This window comes from Necator americanus, chromosome III (assembly GCF_031761385.1).
Source record: "Necator americanus strain Aroian chromosome III, whole genome shotgun sequence".
Classification (NCBI taxonomy): domain Eukaryota; kingdom Metazoa; phylum Nematoda; class Chromadorea; order Rhabditida; family Ancylostomatidae; genus Necator; species Necator americanus.
In genome coordinates, this window is record NC_087373.1 from 6,229,299 (window position 1) to 6,248,168 (window position 18,870).

Sequence of the window (18,870 nt, forward strand, 5' to 3'; positions counted from 1 at the left end):
TCTATGATTTTTGTTGTGTACGGATGGTGGACGGGTGTAGTGTAGTGGTAAGTTGGTTGCATCGATAATCGCACTATCGAGATGGTGCCTGTGCCAAGCTACCCTTTCCCCCATCCTTCATCAAAGGATGTGACCGCAGGAGGATAAAAATACTGACATCACCATATCGGCTGCCCCTTGCCAGTTAATGTGTGCGCCTTATGCGCCCTCCTAAAGTTTTCTTTCAATAAATTGAATTTTCTCTCCGTTCCATATGCATTGCGCGAATTTCAGAATCTTTTCCTTTCTTGTCTTTTTACCATTTTTTGTCCAAAAGACCGTAGTTAGGAACTTCATGTCTTTTCTTAATGCACATAACAAAATTCACAACAGTAATCGTTCTTCTACACGTTTTTCGGATCCTTCTTATTTGAACCATTTAAAGCATTTCAAAACACTGTAGTTGGACGCAAAGTTCTTTTTTCTGTTCAAGTAGTGCTTTGAAATATTCAAGCAAGTATACGAATAGGTTAGACATGTTTACATGGTTGTTTACATCCTCATGCCATAAAATAACGGGGCTTATTCTGTCATGTGCGTGCGTGCGTGCGTGCGTGTGTGTGTGTGTGTGTGTGGGTGTGTGTGCGTGTGTGTGGTGTGTGTTTGTGTGTGTGTGTGGTGTGTGTGTGGTGTGTGTGTGGTGTGTGTATGTGTGTGCATGTGTGTCGATAAGATCGACTTCAGTCAATTTCCCTTTTTTTGTACTATTGTGTACTGTGAAGTGTTGTTCGAGTATTATGTACTGTATCAAATATTATGTACTGTGAACTGTTAGTCAAGTATTGGTTTTCTGTCAATCAATAGGCGAGGAATGCGATATCTGAAGCTTTCATCTAAATGCCGCGCAAGGCTCCAAAAACATTCTTTTCGTTCCTCCCCTTCTTATAAAATGCTCACTAGTTGCGTTGTGGCAATCCACCTCATTTGATCCTTTTCAAGTATTGTTAGAACGCCGTTGAACTCACTTCATCATTGGAAATCATTCATATAACTTTCAAATTTTACGCTACCATGCATCACAGGAGTGACAATTGTTTTCAAGGAAATCGAAAAGGAAAAGTGCATGTAGCAGTTCATTGCGCACATAGTTGCTTGTTTTGTATGTAATCGTCGTAACTATTTGTGAATGACATTATTTGTTTGTCGAGGTTTAATTACCCAAGTTTGAGGTAAAAGCCTAATTTGGACGCGTTGGTGTTCGTGTCGTGTGAAAGTACAAATTTTACATCCGCGTGGCGTGGTCAAGGATCATTTGGTGAGCAACTAAACAAGTAAACAAGTCACTGTCACACACACAACGCGCTGCAATGTGCGTTTAGTGGTCCATATGAAGTGTGACGCAAAAAAAACTACCCACAACTTTGCACCAATTAATCCAAATAAGAAGTTTTTTTTCCATACAGTAGTCACAAAATTCTACATAGGATCTCACAGATTACATTCAAAATTATTCCCTTTAACTTCAAAACAAATATCCAACCTTTTCCGGGAATTTTTGAGTATGCACGCGATCATTTCCCATGCCCCATACCATCTCTAAGACGCTTCTCAAAAAAAATCGATGGCTTATGGTAGTTGGTCAGTTCAACTATTGTATCGATTTGTTTAGGCATACTTTTAGAATTTTAGAATTTTTGGAATTCTTTTCGAATCTTTATTCAGAGTTTTGGCACCAGTTGACCACGAGTATGACAAATACATCAATTTGGAAAATTGAAAATCCTATTTATTTTTATGGACTTTCTTCCTGGAGTCATTCGAGTCTCCCTGAGGTTTTGTTGTATCCTGATTACGAATATGATGAATATTTCAAGCGAATACGTTAATTCCATGCATTTTTCTAGTGCTTTCTGTTATTTCTCTCTATTCATTCCCAAAAACCTCACCTATAGATCGTCGGGCACATGCTAATTATATGCATCCGGTGTCCTTCCGTAGGAAATATTTGATCTATGGTAAGCGCCGTCCAGTACGGAAAGCACACAGTAAAATGCTATTGATATCCTTTTAAAAATTACACTAGAATATTGTAAAATAATAAAATAAATAACAATATAAATATGATATAGTATAAATAATAATATCATATAATATAGCAATATAATAAATAAGGGGCGGGTGTAGTGTAGCGGTTAGAGGTTCCGCTTACTGCACAATCGATCGGAGGGTCGAATCCGCCCTAGTGCTCACCAAGCCCTTCATCCCTCTGGGGTACCGATAAATTGGTACCAGACTTGTCTGCGAGGATAAAAACACTGACTCGACACATCGGCTAGCCCCCGCAAGTCATTGTATGGGGCCAGTTACACGCTCGTGAACCTCAAACGATTCTGAATTGAAGTGAACGTGGTAGCGGGGGTCCCATGCGGATTGATTAACGCCAGAAACTTTATACTTTATCCTTTTATAATAAATAAACATAATAAATATAACAAAATGAAATATTTGCTGTGTTCATGAGAAATAACTATATCTGGGTAGAGATGGCATAAACGGCCAACAATTTGTATGGTAAAAATTCTATTTCCGTGGATCTGACTCTTTCCTATTAATGTTAAATCACATTTATCATTACTAGTAGTGTATACGAGCCCCGTATGTATGCGAATCTGATTGCTATCTGCTCGCGATGTGGATCTCCTTGTACTAAATTCAATCAGGAATTTGAGTACACTCTCTCAGCACCGTACGCGCTGTATAACCTACATAGTTATAATCCGGAAGTTACCTAGAGATTTCAAAAAGGTGATGTTGTCCAGTACACCGCCAAAGAGCAACTCAACTTAAAATATACTTAAAATTTCAAATACCTAGACGGAGCGTGGAATCTTCGGGAATAACTCATCGTTTCGTCACGCTGAAATGCTCGACGTAGTCGACCTGTGGTACCTTGTGGTACACTCGGTGTCAATCGGCAGTTCACAAGACACGACGCCAATTCTCGGAAGATATGGAACAGGGACGAATAAATGGATTCTTTGCAAGCCCGGCTACGGATCAGGAAGGTTGGGCAAAGTTGTATTCAAGGACGACACGCCTCGGCCAAGATCCCGGTAACCGCGTCACGCGATAATACCACCCAAACGGTTAAGTAGGTCAAAGCACTCCAGTGTAACTGATCGAATGTTATGAATAATTAACATTTTGATAAGGATCTCCGTCGTATCGCTTATCGCCTCCACAATTTTCTGCAATCGAATTGAAGAGAACGAGTGTAGTGCAGTCGGTATGAGGTTCCACTATGACTGCACGGTCGACCAGTGGTTCGAAACCGCTCCGATGCCAACCAAGCTTTTTACCCCTTCGGGATCGAAAAATTGGTAGCAGACCTATTTGGGACGATAAAAACACTGAACTGTTATGTACATCGGTTGACCTCTGCAGGTCATTCTATAGGCTAGACCTCGCAAACCTCAAACGATTCTGAATTGAAGTGAACGTGGGGGCGCATCCCAAGCGGATTGATTAACGCCAGGCACTTTATCCTCATCTTTTATCTTCTGCTTCTACGAGATCTTCATAAAACTTTATCATAGGCATAGAAATTACATAAGAACATGCACATGATTCTTTTCTAAACATTGACAATTCTCAACAAGTTCGACACAAATTGCACTATGCGAACAAATTGATAAATTATGGGAAATCAATATCAATCAATTTGATAACTGTCTAAAATCTGTACACACCATGAGAATAGCGCGTGAAAACTACGAAACGAGACTTTCGAGCCTAAGGCACGATGCGATGCTCCTGTGTCTGTCCAACGTTCTTTTTTTTAAATAAATTGACGCATGAAATCATAACGTCAACAATCATCACTACTACACCTAACACCAACTTTTGTGCATATTAAGCACAAACACCTCGTAGGAATCACATCACTGCTCAATAAAATTGTAAAGGTATAGAAGCAAATAGAAGAAATGTGCACAAAAAATAAAAAGAAAAAAATAGCGACGAAAATCAATGAATCTATACCTCAGACGAGATCTAGCCACGCGTCGACAACAACGAGAAAAAAAAAGAACTAGTACAAGACCTGTAAAGAAACAAAAAAAATCCGCTCGATTGATCTACAAGGCGATTCATATATACGTACAGAATATATGTAGATTAGCCAAGACAAAACAAACAAAAAAAAAACCATTCCAAAGAAATAAACGCACTAGGCCAGTCCTCGCTACTGTAAAACAATGCTTTGACGAATAGAAGGGATTTCTGGTTCAAAAAAAGAGAAAATAATGGCGCACATCATAAAAAAAAGATTTAGCAAAAAATAAGTTCTAAAATTTATATGTTAGCTACGTGCGCGATTTTTGAAACACAAATGGTATCAGACTTTCAGGAAGCATTATTTCGATTAGATCAATCTCAAAAATGACTCAAATGACCCAGTACGGACTGGAACGGTTTCATTAAAGAATGTATTGGAATGGATGAAAGAGATGAAGAGATTGATTGGATATTTTAAAGTGAACAAGCGAGTGGACGATATATAACAAGGAATGGATGTCATCATATAGGGGAATCACGAGAATTGGCATGTTAGTAACAGTAAAAATTCTGCACAATTACGATAACAAAATTTTAAGAAAAAAAAACGACAAAAATTCGCACAGACTACGCAATTACTAGTTGCTCTAGCAAAGAGCTGCACAGTATCGGATGTTCATTACAATTTAACACAGTTCAGATAGAAAAAACCTGAGCAAGCACAAAACTAGTATACCCTTTGTACGTTTTACCAAAAACTTCACACTTTTTTTTCCAGTCATTTTAATGTGGATGCGTCTGTACAGGGCCTTGTAATGCCTCGAATTTTCCTTGTTCCGTTAGCAAATATTCCACAATTTGCCCTTGCATGATCATATTGAATGCCATGTGTGAATTTGATTGTACTGGCTGCACCACCTCCTCCTACAACAGGGGTTGAAAAATTTAACAAAAAAAAGTCCATTTTATATCAAATATGTAAATCAAACTATTTCCTACCTTCTTTTGATCTCTCTTTTTCTTGCTGCCGTCTTTCTTTTTCGCTGGCGTCTTCTCATCCCCACTGTTGAATAAGGTCGGACCAAACATAATCGCCAGATTATGTGTTTGCATGCGGTTTTTGTCCGAATGCGCCGCCACCCTAAAATGTGCCAATAATCGTTTGCAATTCTGAACATCAACGAAATCATAGCGTCTTTAAATAACAAAAGAGTTTCGTAACATATTCAGATTTCAATAAGGATATTGAAACGAAGAAAGAAAATTAACAGATTACGAGAGCGTGGAAAGTCGAAAGTGGAATGACTTGCATCTAATATATTTATTAAACTTTTCCTATAAGGAAATCCTAGTCCATATTTTATCCTGCATTTATTTTCACATTTGCTCTTAATAGTTATTCCCAACTGTTGAACTACGATATAAATTTCATGTGAGAATTACCCTTATAGACGTCACTCGTTGACAACTCCCCCAAATCCATTCGTCATACGAAAAAAAAAATTAACCAAAAAAGCTATGGCTGTCACCAAAAAACATCTGCTCAGAATCGTCGGTCAGCAGCAGAAAAAACCAAAAAATATCCCGAAAATCTCCGTTTGCTCTCCGAATACTACAAAACATACCTTTGCAAATGTCGTAACAGCATCTTCAGGGTTTCACGGTTTTCAGGTGGTAACATTTTGAGGAGTTCATCGAATCGTTTGAATCGTTGTTTGGGATTTTGTAGCTCTGAAACGTGTACGATTGAAAACTGAGTGATTTTCAATATTTTGGTACTTTCCTTCTATCAATACCGTCTCATACAAACTCTAATTTAGAACACATTTCTGGTTGCTGGTAGCTAACTGCCGTGCCAGCCACCTCAGCAGAACGTTCGAATGATCCCTCTGCTAACTCAAGCTCCTTCCTATCATTTTTGCGCTTCTCAAATTCTTCTAGCACACAAACCAAAGGCAAACATATTTCGGCCATCCATAAAATAGCGCAATTTAATCGTCCATTGGCACCATCTGCACAGGATGACGAATATGCTGACACCTACCATCTGGATGGACACCTTTGCCCCTACTGTTCAGATTTATGTTATCGTTTCACCTTTTGTGAGCATAGTAAGCTCGCGTACTACCGTACCGACTATTGTTTCACACAGTAACCAAGCATATCCCAAAAGAAAAAGAAAACCACTCACTAATAGCACTCAAATAGTCCTTCGTCAGAGAAAGTGGGAATACTGGCTCAGCCAATTCACGAAAAAACAGCTTCAGTGCACCTGTCAGCACATGCACGTCCTCTTCATTCACCAGCGCGCTATACTTGTCTAAAATTCAAATCATCATAGTGAAATCATATTCGTTAAGAAGAAAATCCTGTTTTGTAGAACACAATCGTATGGAAAAGACTGAAAATTTCCGACCTTGATCTACTTGGCATCGAATCCGCTGCACTGCAGACAAGTTTCCACTTACTCTAGAAAAGAAAAACAACAATTTATGATCAACACACAAGTTTTACTCTAAGTAAAATTTACATTAAAGGCATCACCCCACGAATCTGAGGTGGTGCAGATTTTAGGTGGAGTATTCGTATACGGGATGGGAGACTACGGAGAGGGAGGTGATTCCGTCTATTTCTTGCTAATTGCCGTAAAAAACGGCCCGGAAGTTGCGGCGCCGCACAAGACTGGCGCGCTCCAATCGAACCTCTTGTACAAAATGGTGCGCCAAAACGAATGAAGCCGTATCTTCCGGGCCGTTTTTTACGGCAATTAGGAAGAAATGGACGGAATCACCCCCCTCTCCGTAGTCTCCCATCCTGTATACGAATACTCCGCCTGAAATGTGCACCACCTCAGATTCGTGGGGTGATGCCTTTAAAATGTTTTCAACGAGGACTTTCTCACACAATTTTCTGTTCAGAAATAACTAGCAATTTCAGAATTCTAAACTCTAAATCCCTAAGATGATGAATTCATTATCTTCGTGGAAACAAAAAAAATATGCACAAAAACAAAGAATATTTCAACAGAAAGGATTCGAGACCGACAACTATAAAGTGAAAAAAAATATCAACAAAAAAAAACTGATTATAGTGTCTATGCCTAGTCATGAATGGAAAAAAAGGAATTTCGTGACAAAAAAGAATGTAAACTGGGGAGTTAAAGAATTAATCAAATGAAGAGAATATGAAAAAAAAAAACACTTACCGATAGAGACCATCGATTTCTAGTCCTCTACTCTCTATTAGCTCTGTCACCGTTCTTATAAATTTCGGCACAAAGCTGTTCTCCAACTGACAGATTGCTGATAATGTGCTTCCAAACACGGGTTCATCTGAAAATTTCGAACTTATTGCTTGAGCTATGTTGAGAAAAGGCAGAAATAAAGTATGTAACTGAAAGAATTCAGTCGCTTACGTTTGTAAATACCCTTCTCCTTGAGCGAATCAACGCTTGGTCGATTTCGGAAGAATCTTATCAGCTTCTCTAGGATAGATTCTCTGGACGGTCTTGGCTCGTCCACTATCCATCCGGATGCACCGGCTGAAGTAGTTGTCGCGCCGCATTCAATTGAAGAATGTGCCATTTGATCCGAGCGTGACGAAGAGCTATGAGTAATGCGTCGACTGAAAAAAAAAAATCATTCATTCATTACTCATTCTAATCACTTAACAAAAAAAAACATTAAAATCAACTCAAAACTTACTTGTTCAGCATTGTCGTCGAATGTGGTCTGTTCGACAACGTAGAAGGATTGCGGACGATCGCACATGATGAATCCAATACGGCCGGTTGGATAGGAAGTCCCGAGCATGGCGGAGCAGAGGGCTGGAATATCATTGATAACGGACAACTCTAACGATCACATGCGTGGAACCGTTCGAAGAAAATACCCTCTACAACTCCCTTTAATGTTTTTTCAATCAAATTTTTACGTCTTAGTTGAAAAACATTGATTTTCGCAAATTTAAACGTTTTTCACTTCTATTACTTTTTCCTTTTTCTAAATGCAACAATAATTTATCAAAAAAAAAATTTCCTCGATGGAAGAAATCATAGTTCTGCAAGTGCATTCGCGATTCCTATCTACATTTACTAACGTCGCACAAAACTAGGATTACAGAACGAATTATGACGAACTACACGACGAAGTATGACGAATTACATGGTTGACGCTGTGATCTTGCAAATTCACACTTGTTGTGGTGGACTTGAAAAATAAAAATTACGATATTTGAACGTTCAACTAACGAGTTACTGAGTGAGATTGATTGCAAATCATAAACATAACAAAATTCGCCAAGAAAAGGAGGAGATGCGGTAAATAACACACAAGGAGCAGCAGTCTTGTTTGCTTCATTTGTTAATCATGGTTAATTTTTCTCTTTTTCTAGCTCCATCAAGGGAAAAAGTATTAATAATTCGACTCGAAAATTGAAAAAACAGATCAGCGATTAAAGAAGTAACTTTAAAATGATTAAGATGCTTAATAGAGAAAATTTAAAGAAAACAACAACAAATGCAAAAATCCATGTGGAAAAACCCTTACTTCTTGAGGCGCCGAATAGCTTCTAACTAACAACATATTCCTTTTGAATGGTACAGGAGGAGTGATATCCATATTCGAATAGATGTGTTTCACAATGAAGTTAACAACACATCAACCTCTGTCCACAGTACAGTTCATCGAGTCCAAAAAAACAGCATGCACAATAAAGACGAAAACAGAAGTGCGTCTTTGTTTACACGCTTGTTCTCCTCCGTGATTCTCAGTGAGACGAGTTTCAGTCACCAAAAATAAGAGGAAATCCGCAATTATCATCTATTAGAGGATTACTGCCATTACTTCCTTTCTTCCCTCAGCCATCGCATATGTCACACTTTGTTTATTCTGGCATCTTTTGCGGAAGTAAGAAATTTTTCAAGGTACGTCTGTTTTTCGTCGAAAGATTTCTTTACAAATTCATTGAGTCATTGAGTACGCGACCAGAAGTCCCCCGAAATCCATGATTCCCACTGAAGTCATACGCGACGCGTGCAAAACCTTGCAGGTGGTCGTTTGGGCATCGACATTGGTATGAGGTTGTGTCAATTAATGTCGTGCTGCTTAACGTCGGCGATGTGCCGAAAAAAGACGACAGATGCGCGAAAAAGCGTTGACGTCGGCCGTCTTTCCTCTATAGATCACCGTCACATCCGCAACTGCAGAAAATAGGTTTGGGTGGTGCGCAATTCATAACCCGTTTTCTGGTAGAAGACGGTCAGAATTAGATATATTCTTTTCATAAGCAAATTGAAATTTAAACATCAACTTTTTAATTTCATTATAACTTCTATTATCACTATAACTTACATTATTTCACTAAACTGTAATTTTTTTTTGTATTCTGCTTTGCATGCAAGACTATGAGTCTGAAGGGCAAGAATGCAATTCCTACCAAATAGTAATCTACCCTTCCGTAGTAATGGAGGTCACAACGGAAATAAATGCGGTTGAGGTCAATAAGGAGAGGCAATAAATGTTTGTCGGAGCAATTGTAGAACGTAAAATGTACTTAGTTCCCAGTCGTTAAACGGTTTTACAACGATTAAATTATCCAAGAAACAAGATGAAAAATTGTGACAGCAAAAAAAAAACTTACTAATCGCGCAATCACATCTCTCAAAGCATCAAACCACTCGTTCGTTTCAAAATCGTTCGCAGATCGGAACAAATAGCGGCAGCCATTGCTTAACTCGAGCTGAAACAACTTATCAATAAGGAAAGGTATACATACAGGATTACCGATAAAGTTCTGCCTTACCTGTATAATTTTCCTCTTTCTCTTCTCCTTCTCCATCACAAGCCAACTAACGCTTGCACCTTTTAGATCGCATACACCGCGCGGAGCTGCATAGTGATTGCCATGTTTCTGAATTTTTACATATATACTATTACATTTACATTATTTTTACTATCCACTTTATTTTTTACTTATTAATTTTACAAACATATTTTTACATATATTTTTCATATATTAAGTAGATAGTAACAAAAGAAAACACAAACAGCGGAAACAATAGAAGGATATAGGAGAATAACCCCATGTACATCAGAAACCAAGAAAAAAAAGCGAATTTCTTCCTCACCTCCGCGCTCTTTTCATCCTTGTAAAGTATTAAATGGGCTGATGTCAAGTACATGAAATTCACCATCCAGTCGCGTTTTCGGGATTTGATCTAGACAAAAACATTAGAAAAACATTCTGAACCTCTGCGTTTTACCGTAGTTTTGTTGAATACTATCAAGACTTTCAAACAATAGAAAAAAGCTGACGAGAATTATCTGCTCTTAACTGCTAACTGCGGAGAACAACCACTAGTTATTTTACACGTTTTAGAGAAAAGAAAATATGTTTCAAAGGGAAATATAGGAAAAAGATCATTTTACACCTTCTCAGGCACATTACTCAAAAGAATATAACATCTTACGTTACACTTACGGTCACTTTACCTTTAGAATTTTGTTTTTGCAGAGGCTAAGCTCTCGAGCTTCAACAAATTCAATGAAAAAAAAACTGTTCAATCAAAAAAAATCAAGGAAGTAAAAAGAGTTGTGGAAAAATATTTCACGTCATCAAAACGCTTGTTTAAACTGGAAATAAACGAATAAAAACTTGCATTTACCTGCTCGGCAGATTCCACCAACTCCAAATTTCCACACTTAATCGTTTTCACCGATTCACGTGGTTCTGCACATCCACTGCTACTTCCACGGCGATTACAAGGAGTATCTTAAGTGAGTAGATAATAGTTTAACAAGAGAATTTAAAAAACCAAGCATTAGCGCTATGATTAGAAAACCAACTAATTTTAACCACAAAATTCCTAAGTATTATTTTAAAGTGCACAAATCTTTATTACTAGCTTAAAAAGTGCCAAGTTGTTCACGGAATGAGAAAGAAATAGGAAAATTGTTTGAACCAAGGAAAACAAAAAAAGAGCATTGAGAAGGTCCTTCTTTCATACAAATCACTGTCCTGTTGTATTTGGTTGAAAATAACAGAATCAAGCAAAACCGTTACCATAAATAATTGGCTCCTTTTCTGGCTTCGGATAGACGCGGTCCAGAGAATGTGTTCCGTTATCGCCATAAAAGAGATTCCCAGAACTTGTTGACGGGAGAACCTACAATTTTAGGATTCGTGTTCCAGAAAAACGTTTCCGCATTTGAAATGGTTCGAAGTAACCTTGGGAACTTTGAATTATTGATGACTGTTTCGGATCAAAGAAGTATAACAATAGACATACGCTTACTCCTTGCCAGATGAGCAGTGATGCAGGAAAGAAAGTTCTCTATGGCTCAATATATTTTTTTAGAGTCTATTTGATGTTAAGGAAAAAGTATTGTATATGAACTCAGTCTGTAGACGGGAAAAGACTTCTGCTGTTTTCTCAGACTATCCGTAAAAAAAGGATAATTTTCGCGACCTACTTATAACAGAGCATTTGACCTACCCTACTATGACTACTTCTTATGTTCATTTGCAAAGTTCACCAACAGCGGTAGCAGAACTTAGAATCATTCCATCACAAATATCAGATACTTACTACTTCCCTTCCCATGAATAGTGCGCAGATACAAGAAGAGATGGTTCCAGTCACATTGCATTGGAACAATCACCTCAACCCTCGTTACTTTCACCAAAAAACCGATCGCAACATAAAATCCGACTACTCAAAAAGCATTTTCACGGTTCAGTAGGTCCCTATGTGTATGAGGACGCCTTATCGTCTAAGCCAGTTTGATATGGCCTTAACTTAAGCACCGTGAAAACGCTTCCTTTCCTCCTCTCCGCTTCGCTACATCACAATAAGGCGAGTTTTCATGCATATGGCGCGGAACGGAATGGAAACTCAAGTGTGGCCTCGAATTATTTGCAAAAACATTCAACTTTTAAGATTACATCGAGAATTTCTCTTCAGTTCGTGGATATTCTTCCACTTATAGTATATATACTAGTATACTAGTACTAGTATACTTATAGTATCCAGATAAGTTGTGGATCAACAATGAAACAGAACCTTCTAGAAGTTGACAATAAACAACTATGTAACCGCAAAAAATGAGCTAGCTGACACAACAATTTGCAAGAAAGAAAAAAACTGTCCGCTGTTCATAATTGGTCTTTTTCTTTTCTTATCTTCTTTCAATCAAGATGAATATCTTTCTATCTATGAATGCGAATTCTCCTAATTAATGTGCAAAGTTCAATTTACGTCAATGCCTCTTCGAAGGTTACTCTAACTAGGATACAGTAAGCTAACGCGCATAACGAGACACTTTCTATCAAGAATATCATGATTCATGTGAATTATACGTCAGCCCCGAGACAACTTGTACTTCATTCGTAATTCTGTCATTGGGAACACCGGTAATCGGTGGTAGCTGCATAACTGACAATAGTCGTTTCACCAGACCATGAGAATGGGACAACTATTCTTGTCGCCGTGACATCTGCCAACGTAACGCAGCAATTAACTGTGAGTAGGCAGCATGCCAGCATCTACGCTGACATTTGCTGTAGCGAAACGATGTCGTAAAGTGACACCACAATTTGTCGACCAAGAAAAGATGGATATGGGCCGGCTCACCTCGTGCTAATACTAATAATACCCTTGGAAAAATGAAAGTAGAATAACGGGGGGGGATAAGCGGATAGGGATTAAAGCTAGTAAGAAAAAAACCATGACTTCAATGTATTACATATAGAAGACAGCTGTATTTTCTTTCCTCAACCTTAGTTCACTTCAAAATACCCCTAAAACGTTAAGCGATAACGATAGAAAAGTTGTATTTGACATCGCTATAATTAATTTCAGTGCCAAATAATTGATTGCCAAATAATTTCGTTCCTTATTTCGATCAATATTTCCATAGAGAATTATTTTTATTATTCAAGCGTAAAGACAAAGGGAGGGAACCACTCAAAATGCAGGTGAAGATTATCCAAACATTTTTTTTTTGGAATATACATCAATGTTCCAAGTCAAAGGTCCTTGTCCACTGCGCACTTCCAAGAAATCTTTTTGCGACTGTCACTGCACAATGATAGAACCTGTTTAGAAGCATCTCCACATAAAAAGGTGATTTCTGACATCCTTTCGGATTTCTTCCTATCCAAAATCCTGTTACACACCGGTTCTACTTATCTTGCAGGTCCATTCTAGGACATGGTTTAGGAAAATGAAAACTAATGAGAAAATGAATAAAGAGAAAACTCAAAAGAACCGCACCTGAGGTAGCGGCACATTTTTCAACGAGCATTTTCTCTTATTGAATGATTGAGAACGCTCATTTGCAGGAGCTTGTGTGACATGGTTTCGGGAACTGTTCTGAAAACATACAAACAGCGCATATCAGTGATACGGACGACTGAGTACCACAAAATGACAGAGGTAATATGAATAGATATTATACAAATTAATAAACAAATACGAATAAGTAATTATGAACACACGTAAACAAAAACAAAGTTGTGCGACATTATTTTAAAAATTTTTAAGCTTTTTTAAGCTTTAAGATTTTAAGCTAGCAAAACAACTGAAATCATTCTCAGTCTTGCTGGATGATCACCTACACCCAAACTCACTGACTGAGAGAATTTCCAGATTAAAAAAAAAAGAGGGATGACAAATCAAACGAACGCCTTTTGTTCACTTTCAATACAAAACACATTTTGCTGAAATTCAACCCATTCCAATAACAATAAGCAAAACCTTCTAATTACCTGCTTTAGGCTCATCCCTAATGGATCCGGTCCCATGTGTGCATGGAAAGACGACATCATAGTCGTGTCGTCGCTACTAGATGTGGTATGATGATACGTGGACGCGGGCGGCGAGTTTTTGAAGTCCTTGAAAGCGACGCTAATCAATAACATGAAATCGAGTTGTTCTAGATTAGGAGATCTTTCTCGGCCTCCTATGACATTCCCACAGCATATACATTCAACTTGCGAACTCAATTGACCTCAGCATACTAATTTTACCTTCTAGTTGCTTTATTCGAACCCAAAACAGCAAAATTTAGGTATAAAAAGTATGACCACAACAAATCCTTTCTATACATTCCATGAGTTCAACTACAGGACAACTAAATCATCTCATGGTCAAACAAAACAAAAAGCTCTACTCAAACACTACCTGCTCGTTATGCTCAGGAACTGCTCTCTTTTCCGAAGTCGTCGCGCTTTCCGCTAGCAATGCGTCTTCTGATTGTGCAGTACGTGATGATGACGAGACGTCAAGAGAAGATTCGTCTTCAGTCGAATGCGAATCTTCGTGCTTTGATGACTCTGTTGAGAAGTTTTCGTCAACTTCTGTGCGAGTCGCTTGCAAAATTGCCTAAAAAGAATATCTTTTTTTTCTGGAAAAAGACGCACAAACAAAAACACTGGTTAAATATATAGATATTACGTGAAGTATAACGCTGTAAACGTTTGGCATTTAGATATTGAATATTAAAAAGTGCCGCTTTTCCTAGCGATCGTCAACAGTCGGTGACTAAAACGTCCAAGCGCAGCCTACTGTACAGTGTACACCATGTGCACACAACATTTTGAAATTTGGACAAACGGACTGCCAATAAAACTGGGTCTTGTTTAAATGCTACACAGATTCCAGTACATGCACTGTATCACATGTCATGAAAGTCATGGTTGGACAGAAAATAAGGGAAACTTCTACCTCGTAATGAAATAGGTGACGAAAGTAATAAATAGAAACTTTTCTGCCGAAGAAAAAAATATTTTATGTATATTAATGGAAAGAAATAGAAGACCGACTAAAAGTACTGATTTATAGCAATAAACTCATACCTGAACTTGCGCTGGCGTCCGTATAAACCTTGGGGGAATCCACTGACTTTTTCCAGTTTCGAAATTATAGAAATATGTTCTGCAAAAGAAAATATGGTCATAAAAACATAATTAAACCTCCCTTGAGATATTATGACGAATTCTCTTCGGAAGTGCATGCATTTTACATCTATGAAGAGAACAATACAAAGCGGATATGTCAGCCGCAATGTGGTTTTTTTTTCGCCCCCTCCAACAAAGCGAACGTTAAGTTGTGATATTACATCGTAACTACCGTTGACAAAAATGTTCAAAAACTTGGATGTTCCAAAGAATACCACGGCCTAAATCATGCGCGTGAATCATGCATGAGTCATGAAAATATAGCCCATAGCACAAGCAGGTGTCAGACCCTTTAGCTACCAAAATTATGCCACATTTCCTATGAAAAAGAGTAGGATCACACACTCTCAAGTAATAGAACGTCTCATGATGTGAAACAAAAAAAAAGCAATATAGGTTGAATATGAAAAATGTAAATTGATCAAACCAACCTGCCCGCTTCCGTCTCATATTCCATCCATCCGTTGTTAAGATTCCGACGTGGAACATCAGTCACATCAGGTACTGGAGGGAATGGTCGATTATTTAATTCATCCATTTCACGGATATTCGTATAAATGTGTTTCTCGTCATCTTGGTGAGAAGAGCTCAATTCAGGCGATGCTGAGCTACTGGTGATCTGTAAAACCAAGAAATGAGTCGATTATGCAAACATAAGGAGTTGATCACAGTGAAAAGAATGAAAAACACATGTCCTCGGAAACCAAAAACATTCCACAAAGATACTCGGACTAATCATATTGAAGCTATACTTTTTGAAGCTATACTTTAGTACGATTCCCTTTAGTTCCAGCAACGTAGATTACTAGATAGCATTACTGAGGATGGTTACTCTACCAAACCTCATTTCGTGCCATAATCTTGATTCCATACAGCTATCACAAACTCCACTCTAACCTCAAAAATCGTGTTCAATTTTCAATCTCTTCTTTCAATTCAATTTTTTTTCCAATTGCCTATTCTGAAACAACTCGTCAACCCCGAAAACCCATCAAACAAACCAAAAACCTGGCCCTCTCCAATATCAACCAACAAAAATGCGGCATTAATGGTTGTTTCCCAATATAGATTAGACCACTGTAACATCAGCAATCCGATATTCAATAGTGCAATCATTTGAAAAAAAAAGCTGGTGAAGGATTAATTTTCGTTAAAATTGAAGCTTCAAAGCGTATCCCAGATTTGGTTCCTAAACATGAAATGACCGATACAAACCAGGAAACATTAAATATTTATAATTTCCTCACACGTCAACGAATTAATTTCTTTTTAAGAGATAAAAAAGCCTATGAATACATTGAGTCAAATGTCACTGTGTTATAGACTTATTTCTATTAATTTCAGCTGTCATATTACAACGATGGCAACGCATTTTCAGCGCAAACTCAAAGTTGCAAGAATATATTCTGGTCAGATTTTCTTCTTTTCTTTCTCGTTTTCGGATGAGCGCAAATATATGTCGTTTCAAACGAAGTTTCTAGCTATGTATTAGCACATAATGACCTCTTAGTAGAGTCTCGGCGCCGAACTTGAAAACTTGAACATGATCAATCAATTTTCTTTTGTCTTACACTGATCATACTCAATCTTTGCTTCCAACTAAAAAGATCAGAAGGAGAAGGATAAAAGTAGGTCTTATTTCCGTTAGAAGAGTTCAATCCAGTACATACCAAAAATAACTTTTGCCAAATAATCCTTATTTCAAACACACAGCGCTCAAACACTATTGAAAGCACTCCAAAAGTCGAGACGATAACAACAATCCAGGGTCAACAAGAAAACACTTCGCTGTGTTGATTATTTGATCTCAAAGTGCTGAGAAACCTCTGTCCGTCACTATTTGAAAAAAAAAATGCTGCTCTTTCACAATAATCAAACGTTTTAATAAGGCGAATACCGTAAAGAAGACTATCACACACAATGTACTTTGAAAAAAATCCATACATATTCGCTTACGTTACGCTTGCATGTTTTGGATCCAAAGTATGCGGGAAGTGTGATTTCCCTGGTTTCTTTCGTGAATAGTTCTCAAGAAAGTCAGTGAGCATACGATTTATCGTATGACCAAGAAAAAGTAACCGAATGAAAGTGATATGTAGAAACTATTACGAAAATCCAATAAATATACCTTAACTGATAAAAATTGAATCAATAATAACAAAGTGAGCAGAAACAGCAATAAACAAAATGTCGTGTTCACATTTTTGTCACACATAAGGCCGACAGTAAAGAGCATTACATAAATACCCGCTTAGAGTGGACTCAGTCTAATAATAATCACAGAAATTCTTGTACATTTCCAGGACTCAATATTTCAAAACAGGACTGAAGAGTGCAGACTTATTTTTATAACTTTATTCTTTAATAAGCCTATGAAGGAAAAATTGTACACAATATGTCATCGAATGTTTGATGAACATTTGATTTTGCTCTCCTAACGTTACTCGTTAAAATAACATGGGTAGTTGAAGGGAAATAAGTGCCACATTTCTGTCGTTCGTACTGCTTTTGTCACAATAATTGGTCATTTCTACTCATTAAAATGATGAAAGTTATGTCGCTAAGAGTAAAGAACACCTCGAATTAACTTTCATTAATTTTATCCTTAATTTTCACCAACCGATGTCTCTCTTAATGGCTGTGTATACAGTTCTTGGTAATTTTATCAAAATGCACAGTATCTCTTCCAACAGAAATTCTCGTAACGAATTCTTTTTTCAAATTTTAAACGTGGGAAGTGCAAAGTGATGTACGAGACCAACAGTCACCGTAAGATTCTTTCCCATGTGAATCACTATTCATGTGAAATCGCTGAGCCATTCCGTTTGTCGAGTAAACACCGAATTAATACAACAACCGCAGCAGAGTGGATCAACCAGACCAAAAACTTCTACCTTCTAATAAGCCCAGAAAAGTCCGCAAATTACGAAAAATGTTTCGAATAACGATCACTTCTAGCGATTCTCAGTAACATAACTAAACAGCGATAAACTTGCGTCGCCATGACACTTAACAATAGAGCGCTAGAAAAAAAACCCATCAGCACTTCAATAGATCCGAGTTTCAAACTTGTACGAACACCTTGGCTCCGAAGAGATTTGTAGTGCCTGATGCACGAATAGTTCCCACCGAACCGGCGCTTTTCGCAATTTCAGCAGAAACAAGCGTAGTTTTAGTTGCTTCTTATATCATCTCGCAACCAGAGAGTTAAAATATGATTCGAGAAAGCGTTGGAGAAAATAATTTCACTCCTTCGACATATTACCAAATTTCAGACACATTCTTATTCATTCTTAATCATTCTTACTTGTTATGACATCAGTTCCTCTCTAAACTACACTCTCTCGCACTTTTTTGTTCCGTCTACACAACTGTGCGGGCTTTTTTGGGCTTGCAAGCAATTTCCAACTACGGGTACACATGTCGAAGCAATTCTTTGCAACCGTATGTGTAACTGTAGTGTGATTTACGAGAAGACGAACGCAAGGACAAACTTCCACAAAGTTCAAAATCGAACCAGTAACCTCGACAGAATTGCAACAAGAAGAACAGTTAACTTCCACAAGAAAACAAAAAGTCCTCTAAAAGCTCACCTTTTCATTGGAATTGCTTCTTGAATCGGCATCGTACGTTCCAGAGTCTTCCAGTTTCAAATCCTCCAAATGATTAGCTGATTGCGAATCCGAAATGTTTTCATAGATCGTCGATGTTGACGATGCTAACGTAGCCATCATTGTCATCAGCTGCTACAGAACAACAGTAGAATCATGCTTCACTAAAAAAAAATCCTCTACGATAACAACAAAACACATCTTGTGCAAATGAAATCAGCGATCAACAATCGATATCATAACAAACCACGCCAGACGGCGCCTG

General features: G+C 37.8%; 1 protein-coding gene across 1 annotated transcript; it reads right to left on the reverse strand.

Moving 5' to 3' along the window:
• Window positions 1-4,818: 4,818 nt before the first annotated feature.
• Window positions 4,819-18,734, reverse strand: RB195_008747 (uncharacterized protein; the record flags this gene model as incomplete). Its single annotated transcript, XM_064195394.1, has 19 exons — window positions 4,819-4,959; window positions 5,035-5,176; window positions 5,661-5,766; window positions 6,227-6,355; window positions 6,452-6,504; window positions 7,241-7,367; window positions 7,451-7,659; window positions 7,740-7,861; window positions 9,676-9,774; window positions 9,838-9,945; window positions 10,163-10,252; window positions 10,700-10,806; window positions 11,098-11,200; window positions 13,310-13,408; window positions 13,804-13,929; window positions 14,219-14,419; window positions 14,893-14,971; window positions 15,426-15,613; window positions 18,588-18,734. The coding sequence occupies 19 exons, from the start codon at window positions 18,732-18,734 to the stop codon at window positions 4,819-4,821; spliced, it is 2,376 nt and encodes a 791-aa protein (XP_064046539.1).
• Window positions 18,735-18,870: the final 136 nt, after the last annotated feature.